The sequence below is a fragment of the Taudactylus pleione genome, unplaced genomic scaffold, assembly GCF_031769625.1.
Source record: "Taudactylus pleione unplaced genomic scaffold, aTauple2 ptg000411l, whole genome shotgun sequence".
In the NCBI taxonomy this organism is placed as follows: Eukaryota; Metazoa; Chordata; class Amphibia; order Anura; family Myobatrachidae; genus Taudactylus; species Taudactylus pleione.
Window position 1 is genome coordinate 511,458 of NW_028284813.1, and position 17,279 is coordinate 528,736.

The following is a 17,279-nucleotide window of genomic DNA, read 5'->3' on the forward strand; positions in this document are numbered from 1 at the left end:
GGGGCAGGATTTTGGTGCATCAGGGCGATGCTTATTTTGTCTGTTGTACTGTAAATGTTGGGAAATATTAGTTGCTTCATCCACACTATCAGTAGAAAAAGTTGGATATCATAATGTTTTGTTTGCATTGTTTCCTAAAGAGGTTAAAGTATTTTAATGTACTTGCACGTGATATTGGCCATAAACATACAGTCACTGCGTAGCATCCATTCGCCCAATAACAACAACCCGGTAGCTTGGATTGGAGCGCTTGGTGTTGCTTCTTGCTTGGAAGGAATATTCACCTCTAGAGGGCGCTCGAGCATGACAATGCCGAGCTCGGAGGCAGTGAATGAGTCAATGGCTTTCATTCCCGTCACTGACACATCTACCGGGATCTGCCCGACCCCGCCCGCCCTTCTCGCGATATCACCCGGGCGAATCCATCATGGCGGAAGGTAAAGAAATGGGTCCTAAGGGGCTAATGCAGCGGCTAGTATGGGGGGTGAAGGGTGCAGCAGGGACATAGGGTCTGAGCATGTACACAGAGTATGTTTTCAATACTGCATGCAGTTCCTTGTCGTGTATGGGTATGTGCTCTAATATGATGTATCCAGTAATGTGTTTGTATGTGTGAGATTGAGTTCTTAGTATGATGCACCCAGTAATGTGTTTGTATGTGTGAGATTGTGCTCTTAGTATGATGCACCCAGTAATGTGTTTTGTATGTGTGAGATTGTGCTCTTAGTATGATGCACCCAGTAATGTGTATGTGTGAGATTGTGCTCTTAGTATGATGCACTCAGTAATGTGTATGTGAAAGAATGTGTTCTTAGTATGATGCACCCAGTAATGTGTATGTTTGAGAGAATGTGCTCTTAGTATGATGCACCCAGTAATGTGTATGTTTGAGAGAATGTGCTCTTAGTATGATGCACCCACTAATGTGTATGTGAGAGAATGAGCTCTTAGTATGATGCACCCAGTAATGTGTTTGTATGTGTGACATTGAGCTCTTAGTATGATGCATCCAGTAATGTGTTTGTATGTGTGACATTGAGCTCTTAGTATGATGCACCCAGTAATGTGTATGTGAGAGAATGTGCTCTTAGTATGATGCATCCAGTAATGTGTATGTGAGAGAATGTGCTCTTAGTATGATGCACCCAGTAATGTGTTAGGGCAGACTAGATGGGCCAAGTGGTTCCTTTCTGCCGTCAAATTCTATGTGTATGTTTGAGAAAATGTTCTCTAAGTATGATGCACCCAGTAATGTGTATATGGGAACGTGCTCTTAGTATGATGTACCCTGTAATGTGTGTGAGTCCTGTATGCTGTGGCTGAACACTTAATGCTATACATATGCACGTTTTAAAATTGTAACATTGATTTAAAAAACAATTGCAAAGTTTAAAACCATTGTAGAGCAAATGTGGGTGAATGGGACTCATTGAATGACCTAGATGTGTCTGGTCTGGAAAGTGAATTCTGCAGCCCAGGTATATAACATGGGAGTGATGCTCTTTATGATTGTGGTTAAATAACAGACACTGTTAATGTAGCTTTTTAAAAAAATAATTATTTAATTTTTTTTTATAGTATTTTTTTTAGTAGTGAAGTGTCAGCTGCATTTGTCAGATGTTGAATTACTGGTTCCTGGTAGTAACATAGGAGGCCCAGCATGTGCTGCCCATGATGAGACAACTTTCTCCATGTTCTTAGGCACTGCCAGCAGAGCTTTTCACAAAACCCCAAATGATAAAATGAGTAGTATATGTGGTTGCATCTCAGAATGTCTCTTATTATACATTTGTCCTTTTGTTAGGACATCTGCAATGTAAAGGTGCGTATCCACTAGATGAGAAAAGTGAGCAATTGAATGATTACGACATCGTAATCGTTCTATTGCTCATTCATCGCGCAGTAAAATGCCGGCAACAACCAGCGATGCGTGTTCCCGCTGGTCGTTGTCGGCATTTGGAATCGACTGAACATGCAGGCCAACCTGTCAAAATCCACAGGTTGTGCATGTTCGGGGATGAGGGAGGGTGCCTGCACTGAACGACATATCGTTCAGTGTGGGTACATTATCCACTGCACAGGATGATGAGCGATTACAATGCTGTAATCATGCTGTCGTTCCACTCTCATGTAGTGGATACGCAGCTTTAGCTTTCTTATGGGCTAAAGATTGTTTTAGAAAAACTGCGGGAACTTTGCAACATATCAGTGCTGTCCAACTTCCATCTGTGGCCCATGGTATGGTAAAGTTAATACACTCATACAAACAATGATTTTACATTATTTTATTTTAATGAGAAAACAATACACAGTACAATTTATTTTCAGAATGCTTTCACTACATTCTATGGCTGAATGAATAATGCTTTCTCCTCTACACATTTACTGTCAGCAAATGTAATCAGACCTTTAGGGTCATAAGGTGTCTCTGTCACAGCTGCCTGCACAGACCTTTGCCACATCAAGTTCTTTCTCAGTTTGTTAGATCAGAAGCTAGACAAAGTACCATGCGTAGTGTATGATTAGTCTTCATTCTAGCAAGCTGCACCTGTCACAACCCCTGCAGTTCCTGTCTCCTTCCTGGAGTGCTGTTTTCTGCTTCGGTGCTTCTAGCACACTCAGCTGATGCAACAAACTGCTGAGATTCAGCAGTTTGTGCTAGAAGCACCAAAGCAGAGAGGGACACCCCAGACAGGAAAGAGTAACTGCACAGGTTTCAATAGGTGCAGGGTGCTAGAATGAACCCTATATGATATTAAAGATAACTGGTCGATTCTCATATATTCAGAATTACTTCAATCTTGCAGTTCCTTATTTCTCAATTGAACCTTAGGAATGTAGTTTTGAGACCCGAATCCCGTCAAAGGACTTAAGATAGGCGTCGGAATACCAACGCCTATCTTAATCCCGACGCCAGAACGCCAGCCCGAATGAGGTAAGTCCGGGGTGGCCGTAGCCGCGCAGGGAGGGTTAGGTTTAGGGAGCGTAGCATGGTTAGGGTGTTGGGGGAGGAGGTTAGGCACATCTGAGGGGAGGTTAGGGTTAGGCACCACTAAGGGAAAGTTAGGGGGGTGAGAGGGGTAGGGATAGGGTACTTACCTGCCCTGTCACAATCTTCTCCCTTCAGGCTGCCGGCATCGGGATATGAACCAGTGGCTATTCAGCTGCTGGGACTTCTGAACCTTATGCTGTTGTAATGAATATTTTGTAAATTTTTAAAACGGTTGTGTAAATCCTAGATGCTATATTATAACTTAACACACCCTGAAGTTCCCATTGCTTTTTGCTCCACCGATCTTCTACACCAAAGCCTGGCTATGAGTGTGAGCTCCCAGCATTTAGCCCTTACATACATAACATTGAGCACAGTTACTCCCAATTGTTGTCTCAGAAACTTCAGAAATGTCATAACCACGTACTCCTATAGGAACAATAATTGCTCTGTTCATGGTAGTAGCAATAGCTGTGCACAATGCTGAATATTAGTGCACTGATGGATCTTGTGTCTTTTAGCACTGTGCATCTTTTGTAGCCGAGTATAAGCAACTACGGGCAAATTCAGGTCCTATGTATCAGCTGCATCTTCACCTGCAGCTTAATTGGTATAACAGATTGTTCACAAGTAGGCTAAGTTTAGAGAGTGAGTGTATACGGAATAGTGAGCTATGCAGAGTTTTGCGTACTGCAGAGATCAGTCTGCTTTCAGGTGCATACGGATGTGTCCTCATGCATCTATTCTCGGTACGACGTGGTGTGAGAGACGTCTGGCGTGTGTGAGCCGACAGGTCCTGTGAGACTCTGATTTCGCTGAGTGTATTTTTTGCATATTTTTTGTCTGAAAATGTGTTATAATCGCAATGTGATGTGACTAAAGGCCCCCATACATCAGCAATCTGAAAACCACAATTGAACAATTTGAAGATTTATTGCCCGATCTTAGGATTTCCCAATCGAGCAATCTGCGCCCATACACTACAGATCTTTTTCAGTGATTTGCAGATCGATTGCAGCAAACACAGATCTGGCAATCTTGAAAGGCCCATCATTTTGCTAGAAACGGTCTGCAAATCTGCTGATCATGTCCATACACTAGCAATCTACAGCCCCAATCCATCTGTGACATCCAACATGTTGGACAATCTGGTTAAACAATTCCAATCACTTTTTGGTTGCAATCTGCGATCTGTGAAGCCCATATATTGCAGATTTTTATACACAATCGATTGCAAATTGCACGATTGCTGCAATCCATCTCTGATGTATGGGGGCCTTTTGATGCACCAGCAGACTGCACTGATTAATTTGATATGCAACACTTGCAGATATGTGTGCGACTGAGTATGTAAATGAAGCACAACAGAGCTTGGCGTGGAAAAAGCGTTGTAGCACTTTGTATGCAGATTGAGACTCATGCAACAGTTGTATATCTGTGTGCGACTATCAAATTAATCATGCCTTTGTTCTATTGAGTATTTACCATTATTTTTTGTTGTGTATATGCTATATTATTGCTCTGATGATAAAAGAAATAAAAATAAAAAAAATTAATCAGTGCAGTCTCCTGGTTTGTCTTAGTAGCATCACATTGTGACTAAGACGCATTTCAGCCGAAAATGAGACACACAAAAAATGCTTAGTGCACACCGACACGTGACATGGCAAGCCAAGAGGGGTTAATTCCCACAACAGTGTAAGAGGACACATCTGTAGATGCATACATCTTGGAAAACGAGTAAATAACCACATTCAGTTCCTTTCACGGAATGCAAGTGTAATTGCTGGCAGCTTGTTCAGCTCTGCATTGCCCTATAGGTCTGCAAGTTCACTGGGGATGGGGGCTTGTTCATTGGCAATGTAGGGCAAAGACAGGACTTCAGTGCTGTTATGCTGTTTGTGGAGACACTGGCTTATGTGTATTGTACTTTTTTTTTTTCAGGTAGCATAGGCTACTCTGTAATTATGTGGGGCGCAACTGATTTTTTTTTTTTTTTGTGGGGGCACAGACAGGTGGGTAGCAATTCAATAAAGGCATAGTCCAGGGGAATTGTTGCAGCTGCAAACACACTGAGTATGCGTTGGGCGTAGATAATGTTTTGGTTTTATACTAATTACCATACACCAATCAGCCATAACATTAAAACTACCTGCATAGATAGACTTCCGGCTCTCCCCCCAATGGAAATGGCTGCAGGCTGAGCCAGCTCCTATAGCCCCATCATCATCCGTGTTTAAAGCCCATTTGCGGGCTCGAGCGGCTGGACCGGAACCACCACTTCTTAGGGGAAAATCTCCTGCGTGTATGTAGAGGGATTTCCCCCCTCTAATGCCCTGAAAAAGACGAGCACCCATCCAAGATGGAGGCTCCCACGACCACACCCTCAGCTGCTTCCCCGCAGCACCAACTTCTCCTGAGGCTTCTTCTGCACCCCCCTCACGCTCCAGAGCCCTTCCTGAAGATATCCAGCCAGGATTACTGGTTTCCTATGCGGACATAGTAAAAGCTATAAAGGGGACTATGGCTCCCATGATGCAAGAGCAAGAAGATTCTTTTAAGCAGGCTTTATAGGAGGCAAATACTAACATTATTCAGCTCACAGCGAGTATAGGTTACTGAAAACCAGCTGGGCGAGACCTTTCATGATGTTTCTAATTTAAAGCAACAGTATGACATGCTTTATAAACAACATATGCAAGTTCTAAATAAGGTGGATGACTTTGAGAACCGCTCTCGAAGGAATAACTTACGAATCGTGCGCCTCCCAGAATCCGTGAAAGGAGATGCAATGATCTGTTTCATCACTATTTCCTTGCCCTTTTCCGCTGTCTTAATTTCCTTCATTGCCAAGCTCTTTGGCAAGCATCCAGGCGTAACCGTTCCATTATTTGGGATGGACACAAACTTTCTTTTTCAGGAATACTCTGAAGAGGTCACCAGAGCCAGACGTGCTTTCTCCGTGGTGTGTGCGGGACTGGTTAATGATAATCGTCGTTTCGCCTTACTGTTTCCTGCCCGTCTCTGCATATTCACGGAGGATTCCTTTGTGGACTTTTCTACACCGGATGATGCTGATGCATATCTCCGAGAAGAGGCCCTGACAAAGTTGATCCCTGTTTTTCCTTCTCATATGGACTCTCGGGACTGATTGCAGTTTACGCTTATGTTGCCTCTCGTCCTGAGTCCCTTGGGAAGCGCTGCGATCACTGTGAATGGATGCCGGGCGCATTCGCCTGGCGTCCATTCACCGGCTGTGACCGCTGCACCGCCGTTTTGACCACCCGCGTGACACAGCGACCCACGGGTGGAGGCAGAACCCGCAGGCTGTCTCAGCGGGCCGCCGTGCTGGAGGGCAGGGCGCGTTCTGCCATTCAGAAATAGGGTAGGGTGCGTTCTGCACTTCAGAAATCGGGCAGGGCACAGCGCCCCGCTAAAACAGCCTAGCGGGAACACTATCTTTAATTGCAAGTATTTCTGCGACATCACTGATGGTGGTGTAGGTTTGCATACTTTACGTATCATACGCCTCTCACTCATTTACATTTTTGTGCCATATAATCTGTTATATTGTTTTCTTGTATGAAAATGTATGCTGCGGCTCCTTTGAGCCCGTCTCTCTGTTGTATTATGGGTGTGGCGTTACACTGGCTGTTCACTCACCCCATTTTTCTATGTATGCCTGGAGGTTTACTTTCTGGCCTGAAGGCATGTGGGTGACTTATGTCCTTGCTTTACTTTTAATAGTTACTGGATTAACATTTTTTAATTTAATTTTATTATTGTGTTTTTTTTCCCTATTTGGTACTAGAGTGCACTGGGCTATTTTCCTGCGGATGTATTTGTGGTTGCTTATCTTCTCTAAATTCAGGTGGCATAATGCCTGAGCTGGTTATGTATGTTTGGATTCATGCCTGCTCTGGGGTGCATACGCTGTTATTCTATGTTTTGAAAAAAATAAAAAAATGTGTCCTCAATATATGAATAGCCCGGCCATAACATGACTCCATAAAAAATTTACTCATGGGAGGTGGGTGGGATTTATTCCCCTATAATTGTTTTTTTTTTTTTTTTTACCTACATATGTAAACTTGGGGTAGATATGGTGATGTTACAGGAGACTCATTTATTACAAGCTGAAGTTCTAAAACTAAATTATTTTGGGTTACTCTGTGTTGTCTTATACAAATTATTTGTCAAAGAAATGTGGGGTGGTCACGGTCAGAAAACAATTAGCTCCACAATTACACTCATCACTAGTTGACCCATTTGGAAGGGGTTGCGGTCAAAATGTAGACGGCTGGAAAGCCATCTGACTAAATCCCGTTATCTAGATCCCGACGCAGGACTAAAGACAGGCATCGAAATCCTGACTCCGGAATCTAGACAGACGGCTTCCTGAACGAAGGTTAGCCGGGCACTGTTAGTGCTTAACCGTGCGAGGGGGTGTGGTTTCTCACATCCATAGTGTATGTGAATTTGACGGATCTTACGGACTAGCCGGGCAGCCCCCAAGCGCCGCGGTCACTGTGAATGGATGCCGGGCGCCCGGCATCCATTCACTGGCGGTGACCGCTGCTCTGCCATTTCCCCACCCGCGGGACACTGCGGCCCGTGAGTGGAGGATAGAACCCGCAAGCTGTTTCAGCCTAGCGGGAACGCTAATATATATATATAATCAGAAAGATGCTTTTAAGGAGACAATTACTCTGCCCTTACTGTCCTCTGATAGTGCTGCCTCTTTGATGACACCTATAACGAATGAGGAGATTGCTAACGCTGTTAAAAAAATTTAAGCCTTTAAATGCTCCGGGCTCAGATGTTTTTTCTGGGGCATTTTTTAAAATTCTCAGCAAAGATTAAAAACGTCTTTCTTTAATTCCATTTGATCTGTTTCTATTGTCCCCCAATACTTTAACTCTGCTGCGATTAAGGTGTTACCAAAGTTGGGTCGTGTCCCAGAATTACCAGCCTCATATCCTATTTCACTCATAGGCCCGTATTCAATTGCCTGGCGGAAAAGTATCGCGGATGACGTCATTTCGCCAGGCGGAAAATTGCCTCCGTATTCAATTCCAAAGACTTCGCGGACGTGAAAAGTTAATGCCATGTAATCAGTGGAAAAGTTTTGCCTATGAATAGCAGGCGGAAAAAAGTGCAAAATGTGGTTTTGGGGTGCAAAGGTGTGGAAACCACTCTGCAACCTTGGGACAGCCCCCCAAATTATAACTACGTCAAAAAATCCCTAAAAACAAACTGTGGAACACCTCAAAAAATGACTTTGAAAATGGGGGCAAAAAAGTCCAAAGTGGGGGTACACACCTAAAAAGTAGGGAAATAGACTTCTTGGGGGGCCTGCAAGTATGGGGGAGCTGTTTTTTGTTTGTGCTTTTTTTTGCATTTTTAAAAACGTCACTTTAGCGATTTTAAACCATGCTTGCACCTATTTTCAAGTACCCCAAATTTGACAGGACTACTTATTTTCACCAAAACAAACTGCTTAATGCTATTCTTCACCACTTGTGCAAAGACGCTAATAGAAGAAAAATACAGCACTAAACTACCCCAAATAGCTTCAGTAGGGCTAATCGGGGACATTTATATTGATCCTCAATGTTAGTTCATCTTTTGGGGGGCTTCAGGCTGATTTCCCCATTTTTGTCAGCTCTTTTCGCCTGTTAGAGTTTCGCCGGGACGTGTTTTCGCATCCTTTAGAATTGAATACGTCGAATCGTGAGGACGCGCGCGAAAAGATTCCGCACCTAAAACAGGCGAAGACCGTGAAAAGTCTGGCATGCGAAAAAGTATCGCGGATGCGAAACTTATTGAATACGGTCCTTAGATGTAGATTACATATTTATGAAAATTACCTTCCATTATAGCACTAGACCAAACTGGCTTTATCTAGTGTAGACACTACGCTTTTAACATAAGAAAGGTGATCTCGGTGATAGTTGTCTGCCTTATCTTCTGTCCCTTCTCCACAGGTAATTAATTCTATGGATGCTGAGAAGGCTTTCGACCTGGTCACCTGGGATCACCTATATACGACCCTGCTCATATTTGGTTTCCCTCCCTGCTTTGTTTCTCTTCTTCAGGCGTTGTATTCTTTTCCGTCCACCCAAGTTTCCAGCAATGGTTATTTGTCCTCTCCATTTCAGGTTTGCCAAGGTACACGTCAGGGGTATCCTATGTCCCCTTTATTATTTGCCGTAGCGCTAAAACCGCTACTCTCATCGGTTGAATTTACAGGTATCTTTATTGGACAGCCAGAGCTTAAACTCTCGCTCTTCGCAGATGACATGTTATTGTTTGTCTCAAACCCGGTCAGTTCTATACCTGCCATCATAACATTATTGTCTGCCTTTGGATCTTTTGCGGGTTATAGAATTTATTTACACAAGTCCCTCCCTTTTAGGTGGCATCGATAATGATGGTTTGAGAGACCCTGCCTATAGCCATTTCCGTATTACCAGCTCGCATTTTAAGTATCTTGGAATTACTATCGCCTTAATGATGTCCTCGCTTTATCGCCTGAATTTTTCTCCAGTGTTGACACAGGTGGCTAATTTGCTGGAGACCTGGAAATTATTACCCCTGTCCCTTCTGGGTCATTTAGCCTTGATTAAAAGTGTGGCTTTTCCTAAAATTTCCTATCCCATCCAAATGCTTCCTATTTCCCTGTCACTCTTTGATATAAAATTTGGTATCAAAATTTTTACTGCATTTCTATGGAAAGGTAAACACCCAAGGATAGGTGTCACCAAACTACATTTGCCCAGAGAAAAGGAGGGCTGGCTCTGCCGAAGATTAGTTTGTTTACTAAAGCTGTGTTTATTAGATATATTAGTGATTGGCTTTTGACTAGGGAAGTTTATACTCACTCTTCCTCTGAATCAGCCTTATTTGCCCCTTATTCAGCGTCTGCCCTGCTTCATATGCCTTGGAGGCTTATGCTTCCTCATACTTATAATAAAGTTATTTTTTATGACATGTATTTGGCTTGGAAAAATATTTGTTCCAAATTGTCTAGGCCTTATACAGCCTCCAAATTTTATATATTTTTGGGGTAACCCCCTTTTCCCACAAGGGCTTGATAACCATTTTTTTCAGCATTGGAGGGATAAAGGTATTGCAAAAATTAAAGATGTGTTTGACCCTGGTGGTGGTGTTCTCTTGCTGAAAGAGCCCACTGCCATCAGGGAATACCAGGCACTACATGATACTTATCAATTCCGACATAGACAGTTTTTCATGTATTTGCAAGCTACCTGTTACGCTAGATCTGTATTACAACAGTTACCGGAACCGGCTTCTCCAGATTCTGTTCAGTCGCTGTTATCTTTCATTGTGTTGCACCCATATAAGACCAGATATCTCCGCTCAAAATTGGTGAAACACGCACCACCTAGGGTGTGGAAAAAAACTGTGGCAGTGTGGAAACGTTATATACCCTCTTCTGAGTCCCTCTTGCTTCATTATGATGCTGTGTTGATATATCTCCGCTGTTCTTGGCTACAGGAGGTTCACATTCAAACTATACTTCGTGTTTACATCTCCCAGGCTCGTAGACAACACATGGTTTTGGAGGAGTAGGGTGATTGCTTAAAATGTTTACGCCCTATTGCAACTTTTTATTAGAATTTTTGGCAATGTCCGAAGATTCAGACGTTTTGGGGCAAAGTTATGAACTGTATTAATTCCATTTTTCCTTGTCACATCCAATTGATCCAGCCGCTCTGCTTTGCGAGGACTTTTCTAAATGGCAACTGGGGGCGCGTGAAAAATTGTTCACACCCTTGTTAAAGATTATTGTCACAATAGCCAAAAAAGTAATTTTGTGTAATTGGATGATTTCCACTCCTCTTTTCATGGGATCAGTTAAGACATTGCTACTTTATTATGATAGGCAAGCCCTATTTCCGGCATTGGAAGCTGGAGTGACTTCTTTTTATAAGAAATGGGGCCTTTATATCTAATCACTCGACTCCTCCATGCAAACTACTATATTGAAAGCATTTGAAACCACCTCCTGGTTTCTATAGCGCAGTTTGTATTAGCTAGATTTATTATTGTTTGGCTACCATTCATTATATAACACTATAGCTGTAAACGGGTACATCTGATTCCTTTTGAAATTCTTTTTTTTTCGGTGTACTCTGGTATCACCCAGTTCTCTCTTCCCCCTTATTGACCCTTTTTACCTTTTTTTTTTTTTTCTTTTTCTTCTTGTTATTTTTATTTTAAATTGATATTGCTGATTTGTGTGTTTTGACACTGCTATTTCTATTTTATATATTGTAATTTGATATATTTTATATGGAAGTGCATTGTTCTGAAATTTATTTTGTTGCTCCAATGTAAGATGAATTTCAATGTTATTGTATTTTGTATTGTTTTATTATTTTTGAAAAATAATAAACAGATTTAAAAAAAAAAAAAACCTGCATAATATTGTATAGGTCCCCCTCGTGCCGCCAAAATAGCTCTGACCCATCAAGGCATGGATTCCACAAGACCACCTGTAGTATCTGGCACCAAGATGTTAGCAGCAGATCCTTTAAGGTCCTGTAAGTTGCGAGGTGTGGCCCACATTGCTGGGACTTATTTTTCCAGCACATCCCATAGATCAGAGATTCCCAAACGCGGTCCTCAAGGCTCCCCAACAGTTCAGGTTTTAGAGAGATCCATGGTTGAGCACAGGCGACTTAATTAGTACCTCAGTTAATTTGATTAACCACCTGTGCTCAATAATGGATATCTCTAAAACCTGTTGGGGAGCCTTGAGGACCGCGTTTGGGAACCTCTGCCATAGATGCTCGATTGGATTGAGATATGGGGCCAAGCCAACACCTTGAACTCTGTCATGTTCCTCAAACCATTCCTGAAAAATGTTTGCAGTGTGCTGTGGCACACTAGTCTGCTGAAAGAGCCCACTGCCATCAGGGAATACCATTGTCATGAAAGAGTGTACTTTGGGCCTGATTCAGCAGTGAACACATTATTATTGTGAATCTGCGCGTGCGCAGGACCCATTCTGCGAGTTTGCCGAATGGGTCCTGCGCAGTCGCACGCACGATTGACAGGCAGAGGCATTTAAGGAGCGGCCCGTACCCCCTGTTTTCCGGGAGTGCCTAGCCCAGGATCTGCGTTGATCGCAGTGTCCTGGGCTCGCAAGCTGGCCAGCCTAAATAAGCTGAGGCTTAATCAGTTGGCTGGAGGCCCTGCGCTGTCCACCATCGACCACCGATGGTCGCAATGGTGATCTCTGTCACAGTGCTGGGATCGTAAATGCAGCAGGGGCTGTCCTACACCTCTTTCCTGCATTTGCATTATTGCAAGGATTGCAATTGCAAAGCTGCCTGCGTGCAGCTTTGCAGTTGTGATCCTTGCTGAATCTTTGTTTGCAACATTGTTTAGTTTGGAGGTTCGGGACAAAGTAAAGTTGCATACACACTACACGATGTGTGTATGCGGCGATATCATTATCAGCGGGCCCGGCGAGGGTGCTGGCATTGGCAAATGTATACACACTTGCCGATGCAGACCAGCGACGGACGACGGCAGGGAGGGGGAGCGGGGCAATGCTGCATTCAGCAGCATGGCATAGCTCCCGATATCCCCAGCTTGGGCTACTTGTACAGCCGACTGGGGGTATCGTAAACGACCAGTGGGAGCGTGCATAGCTGGTCGTTTTTTGCATACACACTGACGGATAGTTTGAACGCTAACAATATTGTTATCGTTCAATAGTTCCAAATATCGGCAAGTGTGTATGAGGCTTAACATTCACATGAATGGCAGGAAGTGCCAGACGCGATGTAGTTACTACAAGCGGTAAGCCCGTGACTAGCACCGATGCACTATCGTGTTTCCCCCATAATAAGACCTACTCCAAAAATAAGCCCTACCCTTACTTTTGGAAAACGGTCCAAAATAAGCCCTACCTCGAAAATAAGCCCTAACAAAATCCCCATTTTGTCCGGTCCCTGTCTGTGCTATACTAAAACGCCTCCAGCTCCGCCCCCACATGAAATGGATGCCGCTGTTAAAGATTTAACAGTGGCATACAATCACAGCTGCAGCGTCTCACAGTGAGCGCGCTGCAGCTGGCGTGCGTGGCAGCGTCATTTACAGCAGCACCGCGGAGGAGAGGAGAAAAAAAATAAAGGGAAGTAAAGAATTGTATTGAATTATTGAAATTGCTGTCAACGTTAATTAAAATAAGCCCTACCCTGAAAATAAGCCCTATGGAGTTTTTTTTTACCAAAAAAAAAAAATAGGACAGTGTCTTAATATCGGGGAAACACGGTAGTTAATGCAGACTTCTGATTGCACACTCTGGATGATACGAGCAGAAATGTGCTAGTTGCGGGTTTACTGTAGGAGTAATTGAATAACTCCAGGCACTTAACGCGGGAGGTACATCCCCACAGTGTTAATTGAATCGCCCCCATAGACTCTAGAGTTCACCCCAAGACGCCTAAGCTATCACATGTTCCATGTACCTGCTCGGGAGGGCAGGAAATAGGAATTACATAGCGAAAAATATATTCTCTACGATTACAGTTTTATTAAATAAAAAAAATCAAATAAATCCTTACAAACAAAACCCAAAAGTGCTTGTTGAGAATCCAACCAGCACAACTTCCCTCCTAAGCAGCAACCTTCTAAAGAGGAAAAGTGATAAAATGATAGAAGCTGATTGGTTGATATGGGAAACTTCTCCACTTGTCCTCTTTGAAGGTTTGATACATCTCCCCCCAATACATTAGACCAGCGATTTTCAACCACCTTCAACTGGAGGCACACGACGCAAGATTTTAAAGTTGCCAAGTCACACCATCCGGCGATACGGCGTGCGCGACCTATGAAAAAAACATTTATATTGGCTCCCACATAAAAAACTACTACACTACATTAGCCCCAGAGAAATAAAACACTACATTGTCCCCCACTGGAATAAAACGCACATACATTGGCCCCAGAGAAATAAAACACCATAACATTGGTTGGCCCCCACAGAAACCAAAAAAAAACACATTGTTCCCCACAAAAATAAAATAAATCATTGGCTGCCCCCACATAAAATCTGTCCCTCACACAGTGCAGAGCTGGCAGCAGCGTGCGTGCATGCAGGCAGTCGGATGGGTCTCGGGAGGGAGAGCGGACTGGCTGGATGTCTTGCAACATGTGTGCGTGACCTGTGATGTCACGCCGCCGCGTCTATACAGGTCATAGCCAGGGGGCGCCTGAGCCTCCCAGAGGAGCTCAGTGGCAGTCCGGTCTGCACTCTGCTGTACTAGAATGTGTGACTGGCAGCTCTGACCCCCACGGCACACTTCACAGGTTGAAAACCGCTGCCTAACACTGACCAGCATGAAACACTGACCAGCATGCAGCTGGGATATCAGACCCACCCCTGGATGGCTAGACGACTGGGTCAGAGCATCTCCAAAACGACAGGTCCTGTTCATTGTATACAGAGAACGCGCTGGTATCCACAATAGGCAGTAACTAATAATCTGTAAAAAATCCTTTTTTATTGCATAGTAATCAAATACTCCCAAATTAAGTACTAACGTGAAAGTTACAGTGTTACTATTCAACATGCATTGATGTCATATATATTACATTTTGTATACAAATGACAATATAAAAATAGATATCTCAGCATCTCATTAAAATCAATATATCAGTCCATGAAAGTATCAAACATGTAAATAAAAGTTATTAGCAGTGGTGCATCCCATTAGATGTCTCGGTAAACAAGATAAATAATGAAGTATAGTCGGATGACCTGCTTTATGGTATGTTGAAAGAGTCTACTATCAGACTAAAGCCAGGGTCGTCTTTAAATGTAAAATTAGAGGTAATATTACGTGCTGCTAATGTCTTGGTTAGGTGTAGGCATTAAGTGGTCCTCCAGCTGTTTCTAGGTCTACACATCCCTGCCACAATTTTGCTTTTTGGCCATGCTACAACTGTTGCAGAATATGTTGGGATGTGTAGTTCAGCAGCTGGAGGGCCACTTATTGCCCATACCTGGTCTTGGCGCTAGATACTACAGGACACCTTCAGAGGTCTTGTGGAATCCATGCCTCGGCGGCCCAGCATGCTTTTGGCAGCACCTATAATGTTATGGCTGATTGGTGTATGGGCCTGATTCAGAGATGTACACTATTGCATTTTCAACTGCATTCGCGCTTGTAATGTATTTGTGAAAATAGGCTAGTGCCTGCTAACAGACTCCCTGTCTGAAATAGTGTGCGACGGACTGTGCAAAAGTTGCTACACCCACTTCTCCTATATGTGCTGTGTGCAGATCCTCTTGGAGTATGTCCTGGACTACGCAGATTCTGAGTCAACTGTTTATCTGATTCTAACCTTTGAGACTGTGGTTCTGCGTTTGGGAATGCAGCTGGGATATCAGACCCACCCCTGGAACTCCATAACGCATCCATGGACTGGACCCTTTTTGCAAACACTTTGACTCCACCCAGGAATTTCCATGGATCGCAGTGGTCTGCTCAGGACCTTGCGATCACGGAGATTGCAATGCCGTCTTTAGTTTGCGCGCGCGTATTTGGACTTTCCATGGAGTTTCGTGCATGCGCAGTATCAAAAAGTGCTGCGAATGCGTGAACATCGGCAAAGTGTACAACTCTGAATCAGGCCCTATGTGTATTCTTAAGTAGTCGGCCCTTCAAAATTCTTATAAACTGCATCTAGCGTCCTGACATACTTATCACTAAAGCAAAGTAGAATGAATTTTTACATCTGATAACTTAGGGTACTTTCCATTAGTGTCTCTGTTGTTTGTGTGGCCGTGTCAGACATAAATGTGTGCCTGGACCCTTACACTGCACAGGAAGGCACCCAGCACTCAGGTCATCCTGACGAAGTGGCTGAGTGTAAAGCATTTGTGTGTCAGCACTCCATTGTACCGTACTCCTCAGATTGGTTAGAAGGATACAGACGGTATTATTAGAACAGTGAGGAATTGGGAAACATATTTGCATTGGTTTTAAGTCCCTGTCATCATGACTAATCTGCTTTCTGCTAAATTCAACTGAAGGCTTCTATTCGAGCATAATTCAATGTATATATGAATGCAGAGGTGGTGGCCCTGTTTGTGGTGGGATATATGATTTTATAATATAAGTTTTTACGTGGAAACATTCTCCTATAGTTTGCTTTTTATTTGCAGCAGAGTGATGTAGAATAAGTACATGACCACAACATATATTCATTTCTGCAAGCATGTGGAATATCAGCAGAAGCAATACTTCTCTCTGCATGTGGCGTTTCTGGTGGGCAGGGATGAGGCGATGTTCCTGACAGACAACTAATAAGATATACTGCTTTGCAAAATGTAAAATATTCTAGTCAACCTGTGAGTACAAAGCGCAAAGTGATCCTGTGTTTTACAAAAGACACTACGTAGCTATTGAATTATAATTGAGCCGTTACATTTGCCAGTATCTGACATCCAGCATGTTTTAAGGTTTAAGGCTACTAATACAGTACTAATGGAGCTGAACAATCGCTACATTGGTGGATTAAGACTATCAAATCAAGTACATTTTTTTTAAATGTTGGTTATAAATCATAACACTTCCATTGACATGTTGTGGCTTTCCATATAGAGTCAGTTTGTGGAATAATTGCTAGTTCATTCATTCTGCTGTATGTAAGGTTAGCTTATAGCATTGTCTAGTTTTATAATGGTTCAGATTTTTGAAGGGATTGTTCAGTTTATCTCTACTTACATTTGGATTTTTCTTAAAGAGGAAGTGGGCAAATTGCAGAAACACTTGGCGCTTCTACGCCAGGAGTACGTCAAAATGCAGCAAAAGTTGGCCGAGACGGAGAAGAAATGCACCCTACTAGTCGCCCAGGGCAACATAGAGGCCGCCAACGACTCCTTCATTAGCCGTCTCCTGGCAATCGTTGCTCAGCTCTACCAGCAGGAACAGTACAGGTAAGCGAATGAATATAGCTATTTGGGCATACCTGTTTATGTTTTCAGCACATTTGGGGGGGGTGGTAGATGCCAGCAATAATGATGGGTTTAGTAAAAGAGAGGCAAACTTTTCCAACGAAGGGGCTGATTCATAGTTGTACGGAAGCTGGCTGCAGCTGCTCTTCCATTGCGTGCACAGAACTAAATAAGGATATTTGCCCGTATGCTGCGTTTCACCAATATACGCTATCTACACTTGTTCATATTGCTGTCATCACTATCAGTGCTCGTTTGCAGCAGTCCTACGTCCGGTGCTAGAGA

The 17,279-nt window shown here is 43.3% G+C and overlaps 1 protein-coding gene across 2 annotated transcripts in view; it reads left to right on the forward strand.

Annotated features, from left to right (window-relative positions):
• Window positions 1-334: 334 nt before the first annotated feature.
• The window catches only part of ANKFY1 (ankyrin repeat and FYVE domain containing 1), a 113,481-nt gene continuing 96,536 nt past the window's right edge, over window positions 335-17,279 (forward strand). The window contains exons 1-2 of one of the 2 annotated variants that reach the window (XM_088447031.1): window positions 335-437; window positions 16,784-16,976. In XM_088447031.1, the coding sequence (XP_088303157.1) occupies window positions 428-437; window positions 16,784-16,976 (203 nt within the window). In that variant the 5' untranslated portion in view covers window positions 335-427. Of the gene's footprint in view, window positions 438-481; window positions 570-16,783; window positions 16,977-17,279 lie in introns of those variants that run through there. The other variant, XM_088447032.1, reaches the window with a different exon arrangement.